Source organism: Lytechinus variegatus, chromosome 2, assembly GCF_018143015.1.
Source record: "Lytechinus variegatus isolate NC3 chromosome 2, Lvar_3.0, whole genome shotgun sequence".
Lineage (NCBI taxonomy): Eukaryota > Metazoa > Echinodermata > Echinoidea > Temnopleuroida > Toxopneustidae > Lytechinus > Lytechinus variegatus.
This window is the reverse complement of record NC_054741.1, coordinates 22,018,603-22,038,424: the sequence shown is the minus strand read 5'-3', so window position 1 is coordinate 22,038,424 and position 19,822 is coordinate 22,018,603. Positions and strand designations below refer to the sequence as shown.

Below are 19,822 nucleotides of genomic sequence, written 5' to 3'. Positions count from 1 at the left end.
ATCTTTGCTCTTTATTCTCAGTTCTACCATGGACCCTACTAAGGTCCATGGTTCTAGCAAGCTGCCACTTACCCACAGCCATAATTTTATTTTTCATTGTGACTGAACTTTGTACAATTACAAATTATTCTGATCACATCTCTAATAAAAACAAACCTTTGAATTGATTTTAATTTACTTTCAAAGCACACCATGGTCCATCAGATTAGAGCTCTCTTTAGTCTTCTATGAATTTAAATTGAATTTTAGCTTTGTACAACAATGTTATTCATGCTTTAGTTTTGTACCTCTTATACAATGAAGGTGCACTATTTAATTTGATTTATATGGACTTGAATAGCACTTAGATAGGAGATTTGTTTTCTTTTCTTAAAAGAGTTGTCTTCATTAATTCCTCTTGGAATGGACATGAGTCCCACCATTATGTCATCGACCAGTTACACTATAAAGATGACGCAATAAATATGCATTGTGATATTTATATCACACCTGGGTCGAGAGTGGAAATGTAGATCACCGTCTTGGCAAAGGGAATAAATGTCTTGGGCTCTTGGCAGACTTCATGTCATAGATTTTGCTCAAATACGGTCCAAGACAATCCTTTAAATGGTACTTTGATAATAAGAAATGGGTTGCAATCATGATAGAAAATACAGACACTAGTAAATACAGATGCCATTTGCATACCAGAAAGGGATTGGGGGCAGTAGGGGTGCTGCTGAAATGGATGTCAATAATATGAAACAAGATTCAAATATTTACTTGTTCATTACACTTTTAGTCAGACATTAGTTTGCTGAGCAAGAGCAACATGAAAACTATTTCATTATGATTTCCTGCATTTTTTTTTGCCCAGTTTCATTTTCCACAGTTGTTATGGATTGTGGATTATTGACGAACAACTGTTTAGAAAACCCCTGGTCGTTTTATTCAGCTGTTTGTAAGTCATACATGACTTAAAGGATATGTCCACCCCAACAAAAAGTTGATGTGAATAAAAGAGAAAAATCCAACAAGCATAACACTGACAATTTCATCAAAGTCGGATGTAATATAAGAAAGTTATGACATTTTAAAGTTTTGCTTAATTTCACAAAACAGCTATATGCACATCTTGGTGGGTTTGCAAATGAGGAGACTGATGATGTCATCCACTCACTATTTCTTTTGTATTTTATTATATGAAATAGGGAATATTCTATTTTTCTCCTCATTGCCAAGTGAGACAACGACTAAGTCCTCCATGGAATGAGCATTGTTTAATACTATATGATTCAGTCAAGTTGGTCCTTATTGTCAAATCTATAAAAATGAAATATTGTATACTTCAAACAATAAAAAAACAAAAGAAATTGTGACATCGCCTGTCTCATTTGAGTTGTGCATATCACTGTTTTGTGAAAAATAAGCAAAACTTTAAAATGTCATAACTCTCTTAGTTTACATCTGAATTTGATGGAAATCATCAGCATTTTGCTAGTTTGATTTTTCTCTATTTATTCAAATCAACATTTTTCTGGGACTTGACCTTTAATACCTTTACACATGTTTTTGTGCAAATTTTCATACATTACAAATTTTCTTTGTGATTTACCAAAGTGGGGTTGCATCCTTTAAACCCTAATTAAAATTTGACAACTGATAAACTTTGCATTCAGATGCTTGTTTAATCTTCAAAGACTTGATTTCAGCTGAAGCTGATGGGAAAAAAACAAAGAAGTTTTTTTTTTTCGGGGGGGGGGGGGGGAGTTATGACTTATTGTATTATATGTAGTGTACATACTTATCTGAAATGCTTATACTTGTAAATACTATTATTGTTTTTATGCTAGACTTTGTAATTTAAATAAAATCAGTGACTCTTACAAAAGTTTATTCCTCTCTTTGTTTATTATGGTCAATTGTTAAATTTTTAGATAAGGCTACTTTTCTGTATTGGGCATATGTTTATATTACAGCATGAAAGGGAAAAAAATAATGCCAAAAAATGTCCAAGGCCAGTGAAAGGGGTGTAGTTGGGTGATGAGGCCAGTTAATGGAGCATCCAAGACCATGGCAGTGGATGGTCTTTCACAAGAAGCCCTGTATGCTCTATTCATTGATTATATATAATTCTCAAGCCACAAAATGCAGATGTCAGTTTGAATCACATATTCTACAGATTTATGTTAACTTATCCTAGCTGCCAATTGTATGACAGTTCATAGTTAATAACTTTTCATACTTGAATTTTCCGGGAATTTCGAAATAGCTTTGTGTCTTGACAAAATTTCAGACAGTTTCATGGATGTAAATATTATCATAGTCTTGGGAAGTCGATGGTAGTCTCCATATTTAGCAATACTTCCAACATGGAACACAATATTATTTGACCATTCCATCATCACACATTGGTCATCTTCTTTGGTCAAACTTTTGTCTTTTTTCCTAGCATGTTTCTCTTTCTTTTCACACTTTTTCCCCCATATCTTCTCCAATTTATCTTTCATCTTTGAATTTATGTCTTCCTTATTCAACTTTCACAACTGTGTTTCTTTACATTTCCTTCTCTTCCCCACTGGAATCTTTCTTTCTTATCCTGTCTTTCTATCTTTGTGTTTTTTTCTTTCCTCTCCCCCTCTTCTTTCTCTAGCACACTTTTTTGAATTACATAATATTTCTAATCTCTTATGATTTTTCCATTGAGCTTGCTACTTGGTCTTCATTCCGTAGTTTGAACTTATCTTTCATGTCTCCCATTTTCTCTGTCACACTAAAATCTATATCTCTTTCATCTGCTTCAATTCAATTTCTTTATCCCTAGCATATCAAACTCTACTCACTGTCTCAAGCTCTGAAAACATAACTTGCACAAGTACCAATAAATAAAAAGCAAGGATAAACACACACATCTCCAGTCAATTGCACTTTTGAAATGTTTAGTACAGGTCATGACAAGTTATTATATAAAAATATATGTGAATTAAAAAAAATAGTAAAAAAGGAGTTTAATGTACAGGTATGTTGCACCTGATTATAAGAAAGGTTTAAAATATTGGTGTTATCAATTTCAATTGCTACATGTAGTCTAATGATGCACAGCCCATCAGCCACCCGATAATTATTTTTTTTAACAGATTAAATTTACAGGGTATTACCAATGGCCTACTGGCAGTGAACTTCTTGATCAGGGGCAAGATGATATATTGTGTCATTGCCCCCTCCCCACTGAAAAAGAGTGCATCACTGAACCATACCCATGGAATTTACAATTCTGAGGGGTCAAGAAACCACACAGTGGGATATAACAAGTCTGTGGTAATTATAACTGGTGAGAATTTCAGGGAAACAAAATAAATGTGGGTCATTCGTTGTAATGGAGAGAAACTGCATCTGCACAGAATGTGTTTGTCGGAGATGAGAATTTCATACAACTAGGGAGAAAATCACAAAACAAATAGTGATTTTCACTGACAATTGTTATTTCAAAATCTAGCTTTTGCATTTGATTGGATCATAGCAAATTTGTCAATGAAATTAGTTGTTTGTTTCATGAAACAATTCCCAGAACACCATTGTATTTACAAGATCAAACTCCCCCAGCAAGCCTTCATTATCCCATACAAATTCATGAAGTTTCCAGCATCATTCCCCAACAGTTGCTGCAAAATGGTCCAAGATCAATGATTTTCAACCAATCTACATGTAAACCCAGAATTTCAGCGAAATTATCAGAGCTGACAATTCAGTCTGTGCCGACACATTCCATGAAATGGTCCCACAAATTCTACATATGTTTGAATGCAGTATATTTTCAAATAAGATAAAATCCCATGTAAGTATATATTGCTACCGGTAAATTACACAGAAAAAAATGCCTATGAATTTCAAATCACTTCCACAAGTAGACAAAAGACTTGTTGATTTTGGTGCAGAGATTATTCCCATAAAATTAATCTTAATGGCATTTACTACTAACATCATACAAATTTCTGAAACCACAAATAAATCCTGGTACTTTGCGTGTCCATTTTACATCTATTCAAAATTTGGTTTCTTGTAATAATTGTTTTGTTGAGATTTTCCCTACATTCTCTGAAAAAAAAAATTGCATAAAAAAATATAGTTCAGAGTATTGGTCTAAAATAGAAAGCTTCCTCTTTTATGGCTTGAGCAGTAGCAACTTGATTTCAAAGCATCCTCAAACTCTTGTGTAACCGTTGACCTCCAGTCATATCCCACAATGCATTGGTTAAAAACAGTTAGTCTTGGTGCACCAGTCTTTAGAATGTTGTAGAGGCAATGCACTCTCAAGGCTTCTCTAGACAACAATGGACCAGTCCAACGATTCCTGTCAGCAAATTATAGAAAGCACAAAGAAAATAAGTTTAAGTGAGGAGAGTGTTAAATAATAATGTTGACTATATAGATGATGAAGCTACTAGCTGCTAAAATTAATATCATCATTGCAGTATGATGATGGTGGTGACAATGACGGTTACATGATGATGTTGATAATCATGACGATGAAAATGGTCATGATGATGAGTAATCATGGTGATTCTGGTGAATGGTGATGCTGATTTTAATCTATGAAGGAGAAAACCTTTTGAATAAATATGTGCATTGATTAGCAACACAACTATTTGGAATGCTTCCATCTCCAATTTTTAATTTGCCCTAAAAATGTGTTTCATTGTTGCAATTAAAAAAAAAAAAACAGTCTACTGAAAATGGCAACATGTTCTTTAAAAAAACAGTTCAATATCTTTTTTGACCTTATGGGGGCAGGCAATATTTATTCAACAAAGCATTTTATTAAAAACAATGTCCCTGACTGTGATTAACATAAAATACTACAAGAAATATGCTCTTTTGTCCCATTTATTTTAGGGTATGGCCCATCAAAACTAAATTACAAAATTCTCTTAGGAAGACTAGTTATTCTTCAAAATTACTTTGAATTATGAAACATTCTTACAAAAATTACAGATTCCGTATGGTCATAAAAAACCTGTCCTGTTGGATTCTTTTCTGTTCTTTTATTCATTCTTGCATTTGCTCATGAAAAGTACATCTACCCCTCCCCCAAAGAAAATACGCATGTCTTGCTCATTATATTTAAAATCTGAATGACTTTTTCAATGACCTAAGTACCTTGAGGTGGATATCGATGTTAAAGCTGGTAGATGTACACTCCTGAGAAAGAAACAAGTACTGTTAGAGATGTCCAGCACCTCCAGTGATTCTGACCTCATGATGTACTGTGGAAATGACATCATTCCGATTAACGGCACACTCACACTCAGCTTGAACCTCTTCAGACACGGCAAGCTCTCCAGCAAGTAATTCAGGTTCTCCTCTCTCAGGACAGAAAACACCCAGTACTTATCCAGCTCCAATGTGTGTAGCTGCTTGAAGGTTGAGAGTGCTTTGACTGAAGAAAAAGACCAATCAAAAGGGGTATGGATTTCTTCAATGGAAGGGCACATGTCACCGAGGGCCATCAGCAGGCACAAGAACGATTTGACCCTGTCTGATTTCCAGGTAATCTCTGGTGCCTGAAATGGCATGAATTCTGGAGAGGATGTCCACTCTGCATGGACCACTTTGAGTTCATGCGAGTTGGTCATTTTGAGGAGATAGATCAGGAACTTTAGCCATATTTCCTCGCCCTCGATGATATCCAGCTGGAAGAACAAGTGATGCAGCAGGGCTCCTCTTGACACAAAGTGATAGATGTAGTTTGTGGCCCTATCCTTGATACATTTGATGGCTTCGCACTTATCCTTTGGGAGATCTCCTTGAGCCAAAACAAAGGTGAAATCAGCCACTTGCCACAGACGTGGTGTTCTCATTACCCCAGCCCATTCTGAACACACTTTGGCAGCCTCACATTTATCAGTGTCGCTTAAAAAGGAAAATATTCTTACTTTGCATTCCAAAGGCAATCTGGAGAACAAGGCTCCAAAATTTTGATCTGGCATATCATGAGATGTACCACACTGTTCCTTCAGGTGTGGCCTTGAATCCTGTTTACTTCTTGCTTTTCTATGACAGATGTAAGGCTGTTCGCAATTTAATTTTTGCTTTTTTCTCACACAATACGACATAACTGGTTTGGTTGCAGCTGGTTTTTATTTCAGACACTTTCATTTGTCATGTGAATTTTTTTCTTTGCATTCGAATATTGGAGAAAGAAATCTTGATCCTTGTCCTAAACATATGTAGAGCTTCCTGATGAAAATATAGACTTCATTCTTTTACCTATATAAAGGCAAACAAAAATTTATCATTGTGGGTTTTTGAGTTTGTTTTAAAGAGTTTTGCCGATATCACATGTAGTATGGATGTCAAATAGATTCTATTCTAGATACACACGTATAACTCAGTTTTCCACAATTTGGCATGATGAGGAGTCAAAATAGCTCTACCTAAATAATAAAGGGGAATTTATGTGAATTCAATTTGCATTTACTCAATATTTTAATGGCCATTAATTTTTATTTCAGCTCTTGGTTCTCTGTGAAAATTTGAAATTTATTATTTTGAATGCCCTCTCTCAAATTATTCAAAGGGGAGGTTCAACCTGATTGGTTTTAAGGAAAACAAATAAAGAAAAATATAAGAGAAGGAAATGAAAATCCATTAAACAATTATAGTACCTAGCAGCTCATCAACCTTGTGAAAAACACACTGAGATCATTTGGGTGTGGAAACAACCCACAACGAATAACAACAACAACATTAAACAAGAACTTGAAGAAGCTCAATATTTTTAAAGTTTTGAATTTGTAAGTTCATATGCGAGCAGCATCCCCATCCCATAAATTCAATTTGATTAATGGAATTTATGGAATGGATATAGCCTAACTTGGCTAGGGCCTAGGACTGGGACTCTGGGAGATAAAAAAATGTGTCTGCTGTTTTTTGGCAAGAAAAAATTCTCAAGAGATATGCCCGTGGTCTGAGGCCAAGTTGTCCCCGATTCACACTGTACATGCCGTACCCTCATGTCAATTGAATGTGCAAAGGCAAAGCTTCAAATTCAGTCACTGCTTTATTTTCTACTGTCTCATGTCTTAACCCAGGGAGCTCCGGCCAGCCGCAGCGGCGGGCCGGCGCTTCCTGGGTTAGGACCACTTTGTCTTCGGCATCGCCCGGCTACACTGACTGCAGTGGCTCCGGTCGCCCCTCCGAATAAAGCGGCAATTAAATTCGAAGCTTTGCCATTGCGCATTCAATTCATTAGGGTAACCCACCTCCCCCTTTATTCAAACCTCACCTCTTTCTCAGTTGCAAAGCTAAAATGTAGACCTAGTAGTACCATCAATCAAGCAAAGTATGACACAGTCACTCACAGTTCAGTTGGACTGTCAAGTCAGGAAATGTTGTTATGATCGTGTGCTGCAGTTTGCGACTATTATCGCAATAGCAGTACTGTAAGGTGTGCGAAAAGAGCCAAATGCAATAAAGGAAAATTATGTTTCAAATATCCCCCTCAATCCCATCCGCTAGCTTTTAGCTCCGGGTCACGTGATTTGAGGTATCATCTATTATTTGTTACATTTGAATGGTCAAAGATAGAAGTATGCATTATCGCATTTACTGATGAATAATTAATTATACAATATCTTTACTATAGGCTATATATTGGTAGCCAAGGAAGGAATTTAGGGCCCTTATTATGTCGTGCATGTACAAATCATATCCTGTTAACACTGCAGGTCTATACATATAGGGCCGTTTTGAACAGATACATAGGACCTACATTTACACAAAAAACCACGGGAAATGACCGATGATGACTTTTCAGTCAAAGACCCGCTTGAATTATACCCGTTGATACGAAAATAAGACTGTATATGCCTATGTCACAATACTCGTAGTATGATAAACAAATCTAGTGAAGTTTGGCCAATCATAATACTATGTTTATTAAAAGCCTCAAATTTTCGACGATCTTTCGTCTTCTTCAGGAGTAAATGGCACTTCATGTTACGTCTCAAGATATATTCTGATTATTCATCCGAATTAATTTTTTTTTTTTTTTGCTTCCAGGAATGCGATTTTCTCTTTTATTCAATTATTGGTAGCTAAACCAAGTAAAAACTTGTATAGTATAGCTGAAAAGGAAGGGAAGCTAGGACATGCAGCTGGGTCTCACCAGTAGTGAATAGACTCGCTTTGTTATGAGTCGCTTTAATATCATTGTTTTTGTGCTATAGCAGTAAAGGCATGTGCATGGCTTGCAGAACTCCATTTCAGAATCAGATTCTATACTTCTGCAAAAACAGTGGCACATACAGGATTCCTTAATTAGGAGAAGAGTTTTAAATACAAGGAAAACACAAATGTTTAAATGGAATTTTTCTGTTGTTTTTTTTTAGTAAGAAAAAAGGTGCATCACTCCCTCCCCATGCATTTACCCACAAAATCATTACACACTTTTCTGTTGGTTTTAACTTTAAGAATTAATATATTTTGCTTGCAGGCTCCGCCATCATGTGCAAAAAGTAGTAAGAAAGCCATATAGGGCGCAATGGAAGTCCCATACTTATAGTCTACCCCCCCCCCCTTCCACAGAAGGGAGACCTCGAAGGGTGACCCTTGATTAGCAAGGTCCGTACAGCAGTCAGTCTTCAAGATCACTGAACTTTGCATCATGTGGAATGACTCCCAAATAACCCCAAAAGAACTCCAAAGGACTGATTGATATACTTCTCGGCCCCATCTTACAAATAGTTACGATTGTTCCAATCAATCGTAACTTTATATGGAAATCCATCGGTGTCATAATTTTTTCTACAGGAAATTTGCAAAATGTCCTTTGTAAACAAAGGAGATCACATCAAATTGCCAAGAAATCAATGAATTTATAGATATACATTCATATCTAGATTTTTTAAAACAAAAATGCATTTTATTTGTTGACTTTGCTGGCTTTCCATAGTTACGATTGATCGGATCAATCACAACTCTTTGTAAGACGGACCCCTTGTCTATACAGGGCTTTAGATGGTGGGTTGTATTTTATTGACTCTATCGAGCCCCTCTCGCGGGGTATGAGTAGTCTACAAATGTAGACCCACTGCAGCAGATCCCACCTCACGAGCCATTCAGAGTCTGCATAGCAGACTAGGGTATGAGAGTACGAAATCATTTACAATACATGAATATATAAAACACACGTGATTATCATCTTTGCTTTTCAAGTGGCAAGCATCAGCTGAATAATAGCTTGGCCATGTGCAATGCATTTGGTCTATACTGGTCGTTCAGGTACTGGGTATAAATTATATAAAGAAGTCACTCTTTGTGTAAAAGGGGACAAACAAAATAGTGAAATTCATTTTATGTCTGCATGTGAGCACAGAATACAATGCAATTCATCTTTCAGGCTTGTATTTCATTTTGTTCGACATCTGAATTTACTTATTTACTTATACTAACACAGTCTTTCTTATACACATGATCTTTATAAATACTTTTCAAACTTCAAAATATCATGTGACTGCCCTCCATATACAATAAGTCTAACTTTGGCATTGTGTGAAATCCATTCAGCATCAAACCTACCCCCTCTGCTAACCAGACATGATAACCATTGTGATTTTGATGGAGAGTGTAGGCCTATATGTTTCCTTGTAAATACAATAGACATTTCAAACTTGTAAATGAGTGTTTGGATTATTTTCCATTAAGGGCCAAGTTTAATTAGCCCACCTCAGAAAAATGATGATTTGAATTAATAGAAAAAAAATCAAAAAAGCAAAATGCTAAAAATTTCTTCAAAATCGGATACATAATAGGAAGTTATATATTATTTTACAAAATAGCTGTATGCACAATTTAGTCACATGCAAATGAGAGAATCGATGACGTCCCTTACTCACTATTTCTTATGTTTTTTATTGTTTGAATTATACAATATTTCAATTTTGACAGATTTGACAATAAAGGAGCAACTTGACTGAACCATAAAATTTTAAACAATGGTAATTCCATATGTTCAGGGTGAAATAAAACTTTGTTTTACAGGACAATGAGGAGAACATTAGAACATTTCATATAATAGAATACAAAAGAAATGGTGAGTGAGTGCATATCATCACTTCTCTCATTTGCATACCAACCGTGATGTGCATAACTATTTTGTGGAACTTGGAAATGTCATAACTTTCCTATTTTACATCCGATTTTGATGAAATTTTCAGTGTTATGCTTGTTGGATTTTTTTCTTTTTTTCAAATCAATTTTCTGATGGAGTGAAAATGTAATCTCAACCAGAATCCAATCATAGACACTTGGTATATTACCCTCACGTCCAGTTTCACCATATACCATACAGTCAGGAGTAAATTTGTTCACAAGTAAGACTTTTTTAAGAATGAAGGTCTTCAGTGTCAGTTTCAGACTATTATTTCTTTGACTCAGAATTCTGGACTTTTCCTGGTCTTTCAACGATCTTCCCGCAAAAAATCTTGAGAGAGTAACGAAATATCATGGGCAAACTAATTAGAACTTTGAAAGTTCGTCACCGCTGAAAGACCATTAAAAGACCTTTTTTTTTTACAAAGTCCGCTGAAAGACTGCACCGTTTCGCGCGAAGATCACTAAAACATTCATCAGGAATTATGCAAGAACTTGGAGATATTTGGAAGTTCATTGGAAGACCTTTGAAAGATCGGGCAAGTTTCATGGTCTTTCAAAGGTCTTCTTCCCTTTGGTATTTTTTGTTTAAATACTAAATTTGTTCTACATCTGCTGCATACAGAGTTAAGGCGTTACTAGTATGAGACACCATCACACATTGTGACAACTTGTTGTTCATACCAAATACTAGTAGTCGACAACTTCAGTTGCAATCAGCTGCGACATCCTCGGATCAAAGTAAACAAAGCAAAGCCAAAGAAAGCAGTGATCAATTTTTTCATGGTGGATCTTTGGAAAACAACATTGCATCATGGCATCTTCTTCGAGTTCGAATCCAGTCGAAGCATGCAAGTGCTCAATTTGCCTGGATTTTTTCTTAAAGCCGACGAGGATACCCTGCAATCATGTGTGAGTATAGCGCTGGTTAATTTTTAAGGACCCACAAACACGTCTCCACACACTTCACTCACATCATGCACTCATCTCAGACACACAAAAATCCGGTTAAAAATCCGACTCTTCCGAGCTCATGAGCTCAATGAATGGCCCGGCCCAGGACGGGTTTTATGTCATGATCTTATTCGAAGTTATTCAAACATTTGATATTTTCAGGACATTCCCTTTTCATTACACAGACTTCGACAAAGTTGAATAACCAAATGGACTGCCTTGTTTTATTTTAAACCAGTTCCAGGCCAATCACATCCAGATCAGCAGATGAACATGATAAATTATTAAATGTAATATAATAATGCTTGATGATGATAAAGATAAACCTGAATATAATTATGATATTAATGGTACTAATACCATGTAATGATAGTATACCTAGTAACATTAAATAATAAACAGATTAAATATTAAAATATGGCGAATGATAATAATAAAAATAGAGATCTAATTACCAATATGGCCTAGGGACAATTATTCTTCCATTGTTCCAATTTTCTCTCCAACATCAATATTGGATAGTACGGAACATGCCGAGATGTGAACCATGGAATTGAGATATTTCTACAGTAGATTTGTAGATTTTATTCAATCTGAAATGATAAAACAAAACAGCATATTTTGAGTCATCTCATCCTGAATTAAAACATGCACTTAAAAATGAATATCTTGTGTAACCTGGTCTTGATGCATTTACATTTGTCCATCAAAGTATACTAAATATTCTGACCAAAACTTACTTTCATTGTTTATAGTAAAAGCATGGATTAAGACTGATATAAATCAACTGAAAGTCTGAATGTAGCAGACAATATTATTTTTTATCAAAATCATTCCTTATACAAAAGGCAGAAAAAAAATCATTGCCCAGTTTTGGCAGGGCGCGATCAAAGCATAGTTGGGCCCAACTCATTCCAGTAACAGCCCCACGCACTCGGGGAAACCCACAAAAACTCCTGGTTCCCTATGCAAGGACACGATTTCTCCAAACATCTTTTTATCCAGACGCTATCAGGCTGTGGAATTCATTACCACCTGTAGCTGTCAACTGCACCTCATTGGAGCCTTTCAAGCTGGAGGTGCAGTGTGTCAAGCTTCGTTAAGCTTCAGTCTGGTTTTTTAGCTGCACATAGAGTCCATTGTAGAAATTTTTTACTTGCACTGTACACTCAACACTTGACAAGCACAAGGTACGATAATACGCCAGTGGCGGACTGTACCAGCCTGGAAGAAGAAGAAGAAGAACTATGCCAAAACAAATCCCTAATAGCTTTTTAAAACTGCTTTTCTCTAAATTAAATGTACATGCAATTATTCATGAACCAAAACTAGTTTTGTCAGAAACTTATTTCTACTTGTTTAAAATACACTTCATGAGTTCACCAAACGTTCATGTATCAGACTCATGACCATGTTTTTGTATCCTTTTGTATAGATCTATATAAATTTATGCACTTTCACCTCACAAAGGGCAACTTGTCTTAAGCATTGATATGCTTTAAAATGCAATCCAAACTTTGTAATATGAAATTAAACCCACATATTTTGTCTCTTAATTCTCACTAAAAGATGTTTTATATTTTCATGCTCTTGCTAAGATTATGAATCCAAACCGAACTAAACTTCCTGGAAATGTTCATATTCACATTTTCCAACATCACTAATTGCACAAAAAAAAAACCTAAACAAAGCTTTCAACTGAAGCCTTTCATTAATTATATATTCAGACTTTAGACATCTTGTATCTTTTACCTTATAACACAAATTTCAATTATGTGCATTTAAGACAATTGTGATCAGATTTAGCCCGAGCCTTTCGAGCCAAAAATTGTCTACTAGCTTCAACCTCTTTTCACGTGCACATTTATAATGAATTTTTACTTCTGTTTTTCGTCAATAACTCTCTTTGACTTTCTTGACATAATTATATAATCAACACATTATCTCCCCTATTATCTGATTAATCTACAAACTTACTTCTATGACGGGACACAAATGAACATTGCTGAATTTTGGACATAAAAGGTGATGAACTGCAACACCTCCGTAAATTCATGAACGTGAAAACTCTGATGCTGGAGATAATGCACTGCTTTAAATTGACGTGTTGACTAATTTGCTATGGTATCTTTGAGATAGATAATTAAAACAAACGTTATAATAATTATATAGCGTTTAATCCAAAACAAATCCATTGTTTCCAAAGTTTAATCTTCGCTCCAATTTAGCCTTTCTGAAGGATTAAATTTTCTCATATATTCGGCTTCTTACCAAAACAAATATGATTCCCCTTAATGTCACCTGCCCAGCTACCCTATTGATGGAATAAACCTCTTAATTTCCTGGGATTCTCCCTAACATGTAGGCACCCTAACATAATTGAATTTCCGTTTCGCCTTATAACATGGAAAATGTATTGTCAAATGCCGTTCATGAGAATTGTGACAATGAGCCTGTGTCAAACTGGGTTTATCAAAAATTGGTGAATCAAATCAGGAACGTCGTCCTGGACTCTGGACAAATAACATATTTGCAATTTTTTGTGGCATTATCGTGATATTGGGAACCACCGTTCACTTTATACAGCAGCGCTTTATTCAGTCACACGCACGGTTCCCTATTTCCACCTCCGTTCACTTTGTACACAAGTGCGCGTATACAAATCAACGAGTAGTTCCCGAAACCACGATTTGGCCTTTTTTGTCATCTCTGAAACTTGGGATGAACTGCTGTTCCGGTTCATTAATTTTCAACTATAGACCTCCCGTCTGTCTATTGTAATTTTACTGTGTCTTTGAATTCATCCTGCATGATGTTGCAAAAACTTGCTAACTAGACAACAAACAATTTTGATGGCAGAATACTGCGCTGTAAAGAATTGTACTTTCATTTTCTTGTTTCTAAAAGTAACTGTGCTTTGCTCTTCAGATTCTGTGAAGAGTGCCTTGCTCCCTTCCTGTCCGTGGTTTCACCCAGCTGCCCTTTATGCCGTGTGACCTTTAAACCCAAGGAGAGAAGCAGGGCAAAAGATCTGGAGAAACAGATGACATCCATCAAAGATTCTTGTATAGGTTGCAAAAAGAAGGTAGGCCACAGTGCATTGCATTGCTGGGCATCATTGGCATTCCATTGAGGTTCTTTTAAAATTAAAGGTGAAACAAGAATTTAGTGACTGTATTCAAATATTGAATTATTTTTTGAGCTCTGTGATATTTCCTTTTTGGTTTTGCCTGTTTTTTCAACGTGTAGTTTGTTGTTAGAATATTTTGTTTCAGTACATAATTGTCTACATGTACAATGTGTTTATTTTGTAATTCTCAGGGCTCAAGGGGACTTGTTCAGTTACTGTTTCATAAAAGTTGTAACAGCTCTTAGCTTTCAAGCACATTGTTTACATTAAGTTATTCATAGTATGTTTAAAGCATATGGCATTAAAGCAAGAAAAACTCATATAGGTTCTCTAAAAATATTGTTTTTCTTAAACAAGGTATCTATTACTGGTACTTAAATAAAATGTTTTAGAGTTGAAATTATGCCTTGAATGCAGTGCATGACCATATTGATTGATGAAGAATGATGTTTGTTCAATAATGGTAGATTTACACTTACAAAGGCATCGTCTATGTATGTCTTTAAGTCCTTTTCCTCTTGGACTTAAGAAGATTTTGTGGTTTTCTTTTTTTTATAATCCATTTAGATGAATTTGGCAAAGTTGAGACAGCACACCGTGTCATGTAGACATGTGGATGATGGGAATAAACCTAATTCAAGTTTCAAACCTGTAGGTAATACTTCACAGAAACCACCAAGGTAAGTTACCTACTAGCATATACTGGTAGTCATACACTGTACATGATGTGATGCAAATGTCCACTGAAACCTGTGTATAAAGACCACTCAAAAGAGATTAAAAAAGTGGTATTTATACACAGGTTTCTATCTCTCATTTCGTATGAAAACAATAAGGGAAGCTGAATATATGTTCTCTTTTGGCATGTTATTTGGAAGTGAGATAGTTCCTTTTCTAGTAAACCAGTTTACACACCTGATTAAAATCCTTGAGACAAAGTGATGAGGTTAATTTACCCTTAACTCAATGATTCCATCTGTTAGAAGCAGAATAATTTATGGGATTGATGCTGCATCATAAAATGCTGTATTTACAAATACCATACTGAAGTTAATCATGTTTTGTAGTCTTCATACAAGCTTCCATTTTAAGCACCTTGGTTCATAAATCATTAGCTTCAAGCTGGATGTTTAGACCTGTCTATTGTCAATAGTTACTATATATCATGCATTGATATGACTTTCAATCCTTTCTTCAGCAACCTACCGAACCGATCCACCTTCCAGTGTCCTATCTGTGGAGCAAAGAACCTAGACTGTGATGCTCTAAGAAGGCACTGCAACAAGGAACATAAGTACAATGACACACCGGTGGTATGTCCCATATGTGCCTCTATGCCGTGGGGAGACCCCAACTATGAAAGCACTAACTTTCTACACCATATGAACCTCAGGCATCAGTTTGAGTATGATACTTACGTGGTAAGTGGTTCTCTTGTTTAAAGGTGAAGTCCACCCCCCCCCCCCCCGAAAACTGTTGATTTGAATAAATAGAGAAAATAAAACTAGCATTATGCTTAAAAATTTCATTAAAATCGGATGTAAAATAAGAAAGTTATGACATTTTTTTTCGCAGTGACATGCAAATTAGACAGTTGATGATGTCCCTCACTCATTATTTCTTTTGTTTTTTATTGTTTGAATTATACAATATTTCATTTTTTACAAATGTGACAATAAGGACCGACTTGACTAAACAATATATTATTAAACAATGCTTATTCCATATGTTTAGGGAGGAATTATCATTGTTTCACTTGACAATGAGGAGAAAATTTGTTTTGTAAACTTAAGCAAAACTTTAAAATGTCATAACTTTCTTATTTTACATTCGATTTATGCATGTTTGATTTTTCTCTTTTTATTCAAATCTACTTTTTGTTGGAGTGGACTAGTCCTTTAAACGCTAAATTTGTTTGTCATATTACTGATCCTTGTAAGAAATGTTTGTAAGCAAGATGAGCATCTAGCAAGAGCAGATGTTTGAAAACATGGAATGCTATTAAATGAAAACATATAAGATTCTAATTCAATAGAAGAAAAGTAATTAGTGGATTTTTTTATGAACATCTATGCCATGGTTTATTGCTTACTAGCATTCATGCTTTCTTAGCAATCAGGTAAATAATCACCACAACGAATATGTATGCCATGTATGCAGGGCTTCAATATGTGCATGACTATCCATAATCGTTTTACACAAGTTCAGATCACATGATCAAGGTCAAAGGTCATTTAGGGTCAATGAACTTAGTACTTTGTTATCATGTGAATGGTGTTTCTTGTGAATAGTTTATTCATCTTCATTGTTTTCAAAGTTGGTACTGCTGCTTTATTGAATCACATTGTACAGGTGAGACTGCCAGAGGCGTTCCACTTTTATGTCAAAAAGAAAAAAAAAACACCCATATAATGTATTTCAGTTGGGCACACAATCAAAATAAAATTGTTATGTAAAATCACAAAATCTATCTATTAGAACACATATTCGTTTCATATCACAGCTGTTTCAGGGTATAAACTTTCATGTAATCTAGTAAAGAATTGGAATAATGACCTTCAATTTGGAGGGATATGCCAAAAACTAAATATAGGCTCTACGTTTTTATAAAAGCAAATAAAATAGAAGTTTGGTTATTTTGATCAGGATTCATAGAATTCATGATAACTTTCAAACTTATTATTTCTATGCGAGATTGGATTGTTTTTGTATGAGTGTTCGAGAGCTGTGCAGTGGGTTACTGTTATTATACTTGTGTGTGTAGATATGCAGTTATAGCATTTATTTTCAGAAGCTGTTATTCTCACTACATTAGACATGTTTCATTTTTAAAGAGAGAATCAAGTTTCTGAAAATACATATTGTAAAGTTTTTATGCATTTGGATCAAGATATTTGTAGTACCTGCAACCTGAATTGTATAAATTTGCTGTTCTTTACTTCTGTAGGATTACAATAAACAAGAAGATGAAGTTCTAAAACAAGTGCTTGCAGCATCATTGGCAGACAAGTAGCTACAGTACATGTAAGAGACGGATTGACAAGGAGAGGTATAAAATATTGAAAGACGGAGAAAGTCAGAGAAAGAGAGATATAGGCATACAGACAGAAAGACCCGATTGGGGTTCAAAGAGAAAGACAGAGAAGCATACTCATCTGCAGGTCAAATGAGAAAGAAGACTGGATGAATGTCAGATTTTAATGTTGAAAGGCATAATGGAGTTCTTGCGCAGGATGGGACACCTTTGACATTTGTGATGTCTTTGAAGGATTCATCAAGCATTTCTCGACTACTGTAGGAGAGTGATCGTTTTGAGCAGCATGGGTGTGATGCGCCAGCTTGTAGAAAAAGCATGGGCTTGAGATGACAGTCTTTACATGGAGAGATAAAACTCATTTCAAATTGACAGAGATAAATGCTGGATATGTGCTCATTGATGCCATCTTACACCAGTCCATTCAGTGGTCAGCAGGTGAATTTTTTCTTATCAAGAGGCAAGAGGGCAAATGAATATTGTTTGGTTCTCAACGGTTATCTGGTCGTAAGCTGTGTCGACATTTGATATAAGACAATACATGTATATTTATTAGAACAAAAGGAGAAATAAGATATGTTGATAATTTTACTACTGGTTGTATACAATGGAGTTTTGAGTTCAACAAACTTCATTATAGACAAAGCGAGGGTGTGCTGTTGAAGCTCATTGTTGGTGTCGTCGCATCAGTGGATGTGAATTTTTTTTAGAGAGATCAAAGATATTTATTATAAAAAATGGTTTGATAATCTTGTGTATACACGTATGTACATGTATCAGGGGTGGTGCATGTGCTCTAATTGAGAGCAGTGTGTGTAATATGATCAAGTAACGCACAGTATTGGGGAGATGATGGCTTGTATTCTCAAAAGATGTTTAAATTGAACCATGGTACAAGACTGGATAATGCCAGTTTCTAGTCTAGTCGCGCATGAATTTAACATTCTTTGCCTAAAGCCGGCATTTATAAATGGAGTTTTCTAAGTGTACATGATGAAATAAGAGTAATGATCCACACAAAATCTGCATTGTCCATGGTGTTGTACTGTGGTACATTTGAAACCTCTTTTGAAAATACCGGTATAGGTCAACATGTCTACAAAAGGTGATTTCTAAAACATTGCTTACATATCCAGTGCATTGATTAAACCATTTTGTAATGTGTATGCAATCCGGACACAAGTTGGCATTTTTGTGAAGTGTGTAAATACGATCATTCCATCCACAATGTATGTTTATTCAAAGTCTTGTACTTCGTAAGTAAGAATGCAAACCGTATTGCATCTGTTATGCATTGATAGGTCAGGCAAGGAAAAGTTTTGTGCTGACCCAACAATCCAATTCACCTTCGTAACTTGTAGACTATCGTGATTTAATTGGGGCTCTTTTAAGGGAATTAAAACCTCAAAGTCAGTTGTATCCAGGGGTGGTTGATAAAGCTTTCTGCCAAGATAGTCTATATCAGCACAAAGGGGCTCTTAAATGTCAAGTCCACCTCAGAAAAATGTTGATTTGAATCAATAGAGAAAAATCAGACAAACACAATGCTGAAGATTTCATCAAGATTGGTTGTAAAATAAGAAAGTTATGCCATTTCAAAGTTTTGCTCATTTTTAGCAAAATAGTTATATGAACGAGCCAGTTACATCCAAATGAGAGAGTCGATGATGTCACTCACTCACTATTTCTTTTGTTTTTTATTGTTTGAATTATACAATTTTTCAATTTTTACGAATTTGATGATTAGGACCTCCTTGCCTGAAGCACAAAACGTTAAAATAATGGACTTCCACATGTTCAGGGAGGAATGAAACTTCATTTCACATGACAATGACAAGAAAATTTCATATTTCAAACAATAAAAAACAAAAGAAATAGTGAGTGAGTGACATCATCGACTCTCTCATTTGGATGTAACTGGCTCATTCATATAACCGTTTTATGAAATGAAGTGAAAAATTCAAAATTCTTTTTATTTAAATCAAGTTTTTGTTAGGGTGGACTTGTCCTTTAAGTTGTAAATATGCACATTTTTCACATTTTTGTACAAGACTTCTCATGCAAATTATAATTTTTTTCACCGCAATTCAATTGACATCATTGGACGTAACATTTGAATTTTGTTGCTGCATTAGGAGATACTGTGAGAGTGTAATTTAGATGATTCAGGTCTTATTGAAAGTTGTGTATGAATTCACACTTGATATTTTGAAATATTCTCGGGTACTAGTAATCCACAAAGACATTTGCATTCAATCTGGATTGCATACATGTACAGAACTGAGCAAGGTTAAAAAAAAATTTCTGATGAACTAGAAAACATGAAGAAGGTATCTACTGTATTTTTGTATACAAATCAACTCATATTTGAATCATGTCATTTGATATATTGCTGTAAATATATAAGATGACATCATGAAGTTATATGTGTTTCTTGTTATAACAAGGTAGTGTATTTATTGACCAACTGTTACGTGCACATGTACACGGCATAAAACTTGCAAGGAACCATAATTTTACATCTTATTCTACATGTGCATGAAAAGTATATTTAAGGATTACTACATTCATAA

General features: G+C 35.1%; 2 protein-coding genes across 2 annotated transcripts; one reads left to right on the top strand and one right to left on the bottom strand.

Annotated features, from left to right (window-relative positions):
• Positions 1-3,784: 3,784 nt before the first annotated feature.
• On the bottom strand, positions 3,785-7,418 carry LOC121407571. The gene is made up of 3 exons (XM_041598712.1): positions 7,265-7,418; positions 5,137-6,246; positions 3,785-4,330 (listed from the first exon to the last, which is right to left on the bottom strand). Exons 2-3 carry the CDS (start codon positions 6,090-6,092, stop codon positions 4,120-4,122), a joined length of 1,167 nt encoding a protein of 388 aa, XP_041454646.1. The 5' UTR covers positions 6,093-6,246; positions 7,265-7,418; the 3' UTR covers positions 3,785-4,119.
• A 3,385-nt stretch (positions 7,419-10,803) lies between these two features.
• Positions 10,804-18,804, top strand: LOC121407570 (E3 ubiquitin-protein ligase RNF166-like). Its single transcript, XM_041598711.1, has 5 exons — positions 10,804-11,043; positions 14,014-14,170; positions 14,783-14,895; positions 15,414-15,636; positions 17,163-18,804. The coding sequence occupies exons 1-5, from the start codon at positions 10,946-10,948 to the stop codon at positions 17,226-17,228; spliced, it is 657 nt and encodes a 218-aa protein (XP_041454645.1). The 5' UTR covers positions 10,804-10,945; the 3' UTR covers positions 17,229-18,804.
• The last annotated feature ends 1,018 nt before the right edge of the window (positions 18,805-19,822 follow it).

What these genes read in the sequence shown, in the direction of transcription:
- LOC121407570 (XM_041598711.1), top strand. Translation starts at nt 10,946, where the DNA reads ATGGCATCTTCTTCGAGTTCGAATCCAGTCGAAGCATGCAAGTGCTCA. An exon ending in AGGATACCCTGCAATCATGT is followed by an intron (nt 11,044 to 14,013) that starts GTGAGTATAGCG and finishes TTTGCTCTTCAG; the next exon opens with ATTCTGTGAAGAGTGCCTTG. An exon ending in ACTTCACAGAAACCACCAAG is followed by an intron (nt 14,896 to 15,413) that starts GTAAGTTACCTA and finishes TCCTTTCTTCAG; the next exon opens with CAACCTACCGAACCGATCCA.
- LOC121407571 (XM_041598712.1), bottom strand. Translation starts at nt 6,092, where the DNA reads ATGTCGTATTGTGTGAGAAAAAAGCAAAAATTAAATTGCGAACAGCCT. An exon ending in ACATCGATATCCACCTCAAG is followed by an intron (nt 4,331 to 5,136) that starts GTACTTAGGTCA and finishes ATTTGCTGACAG; the next exon opens with GAATCGTTGGACTGGTCCAT.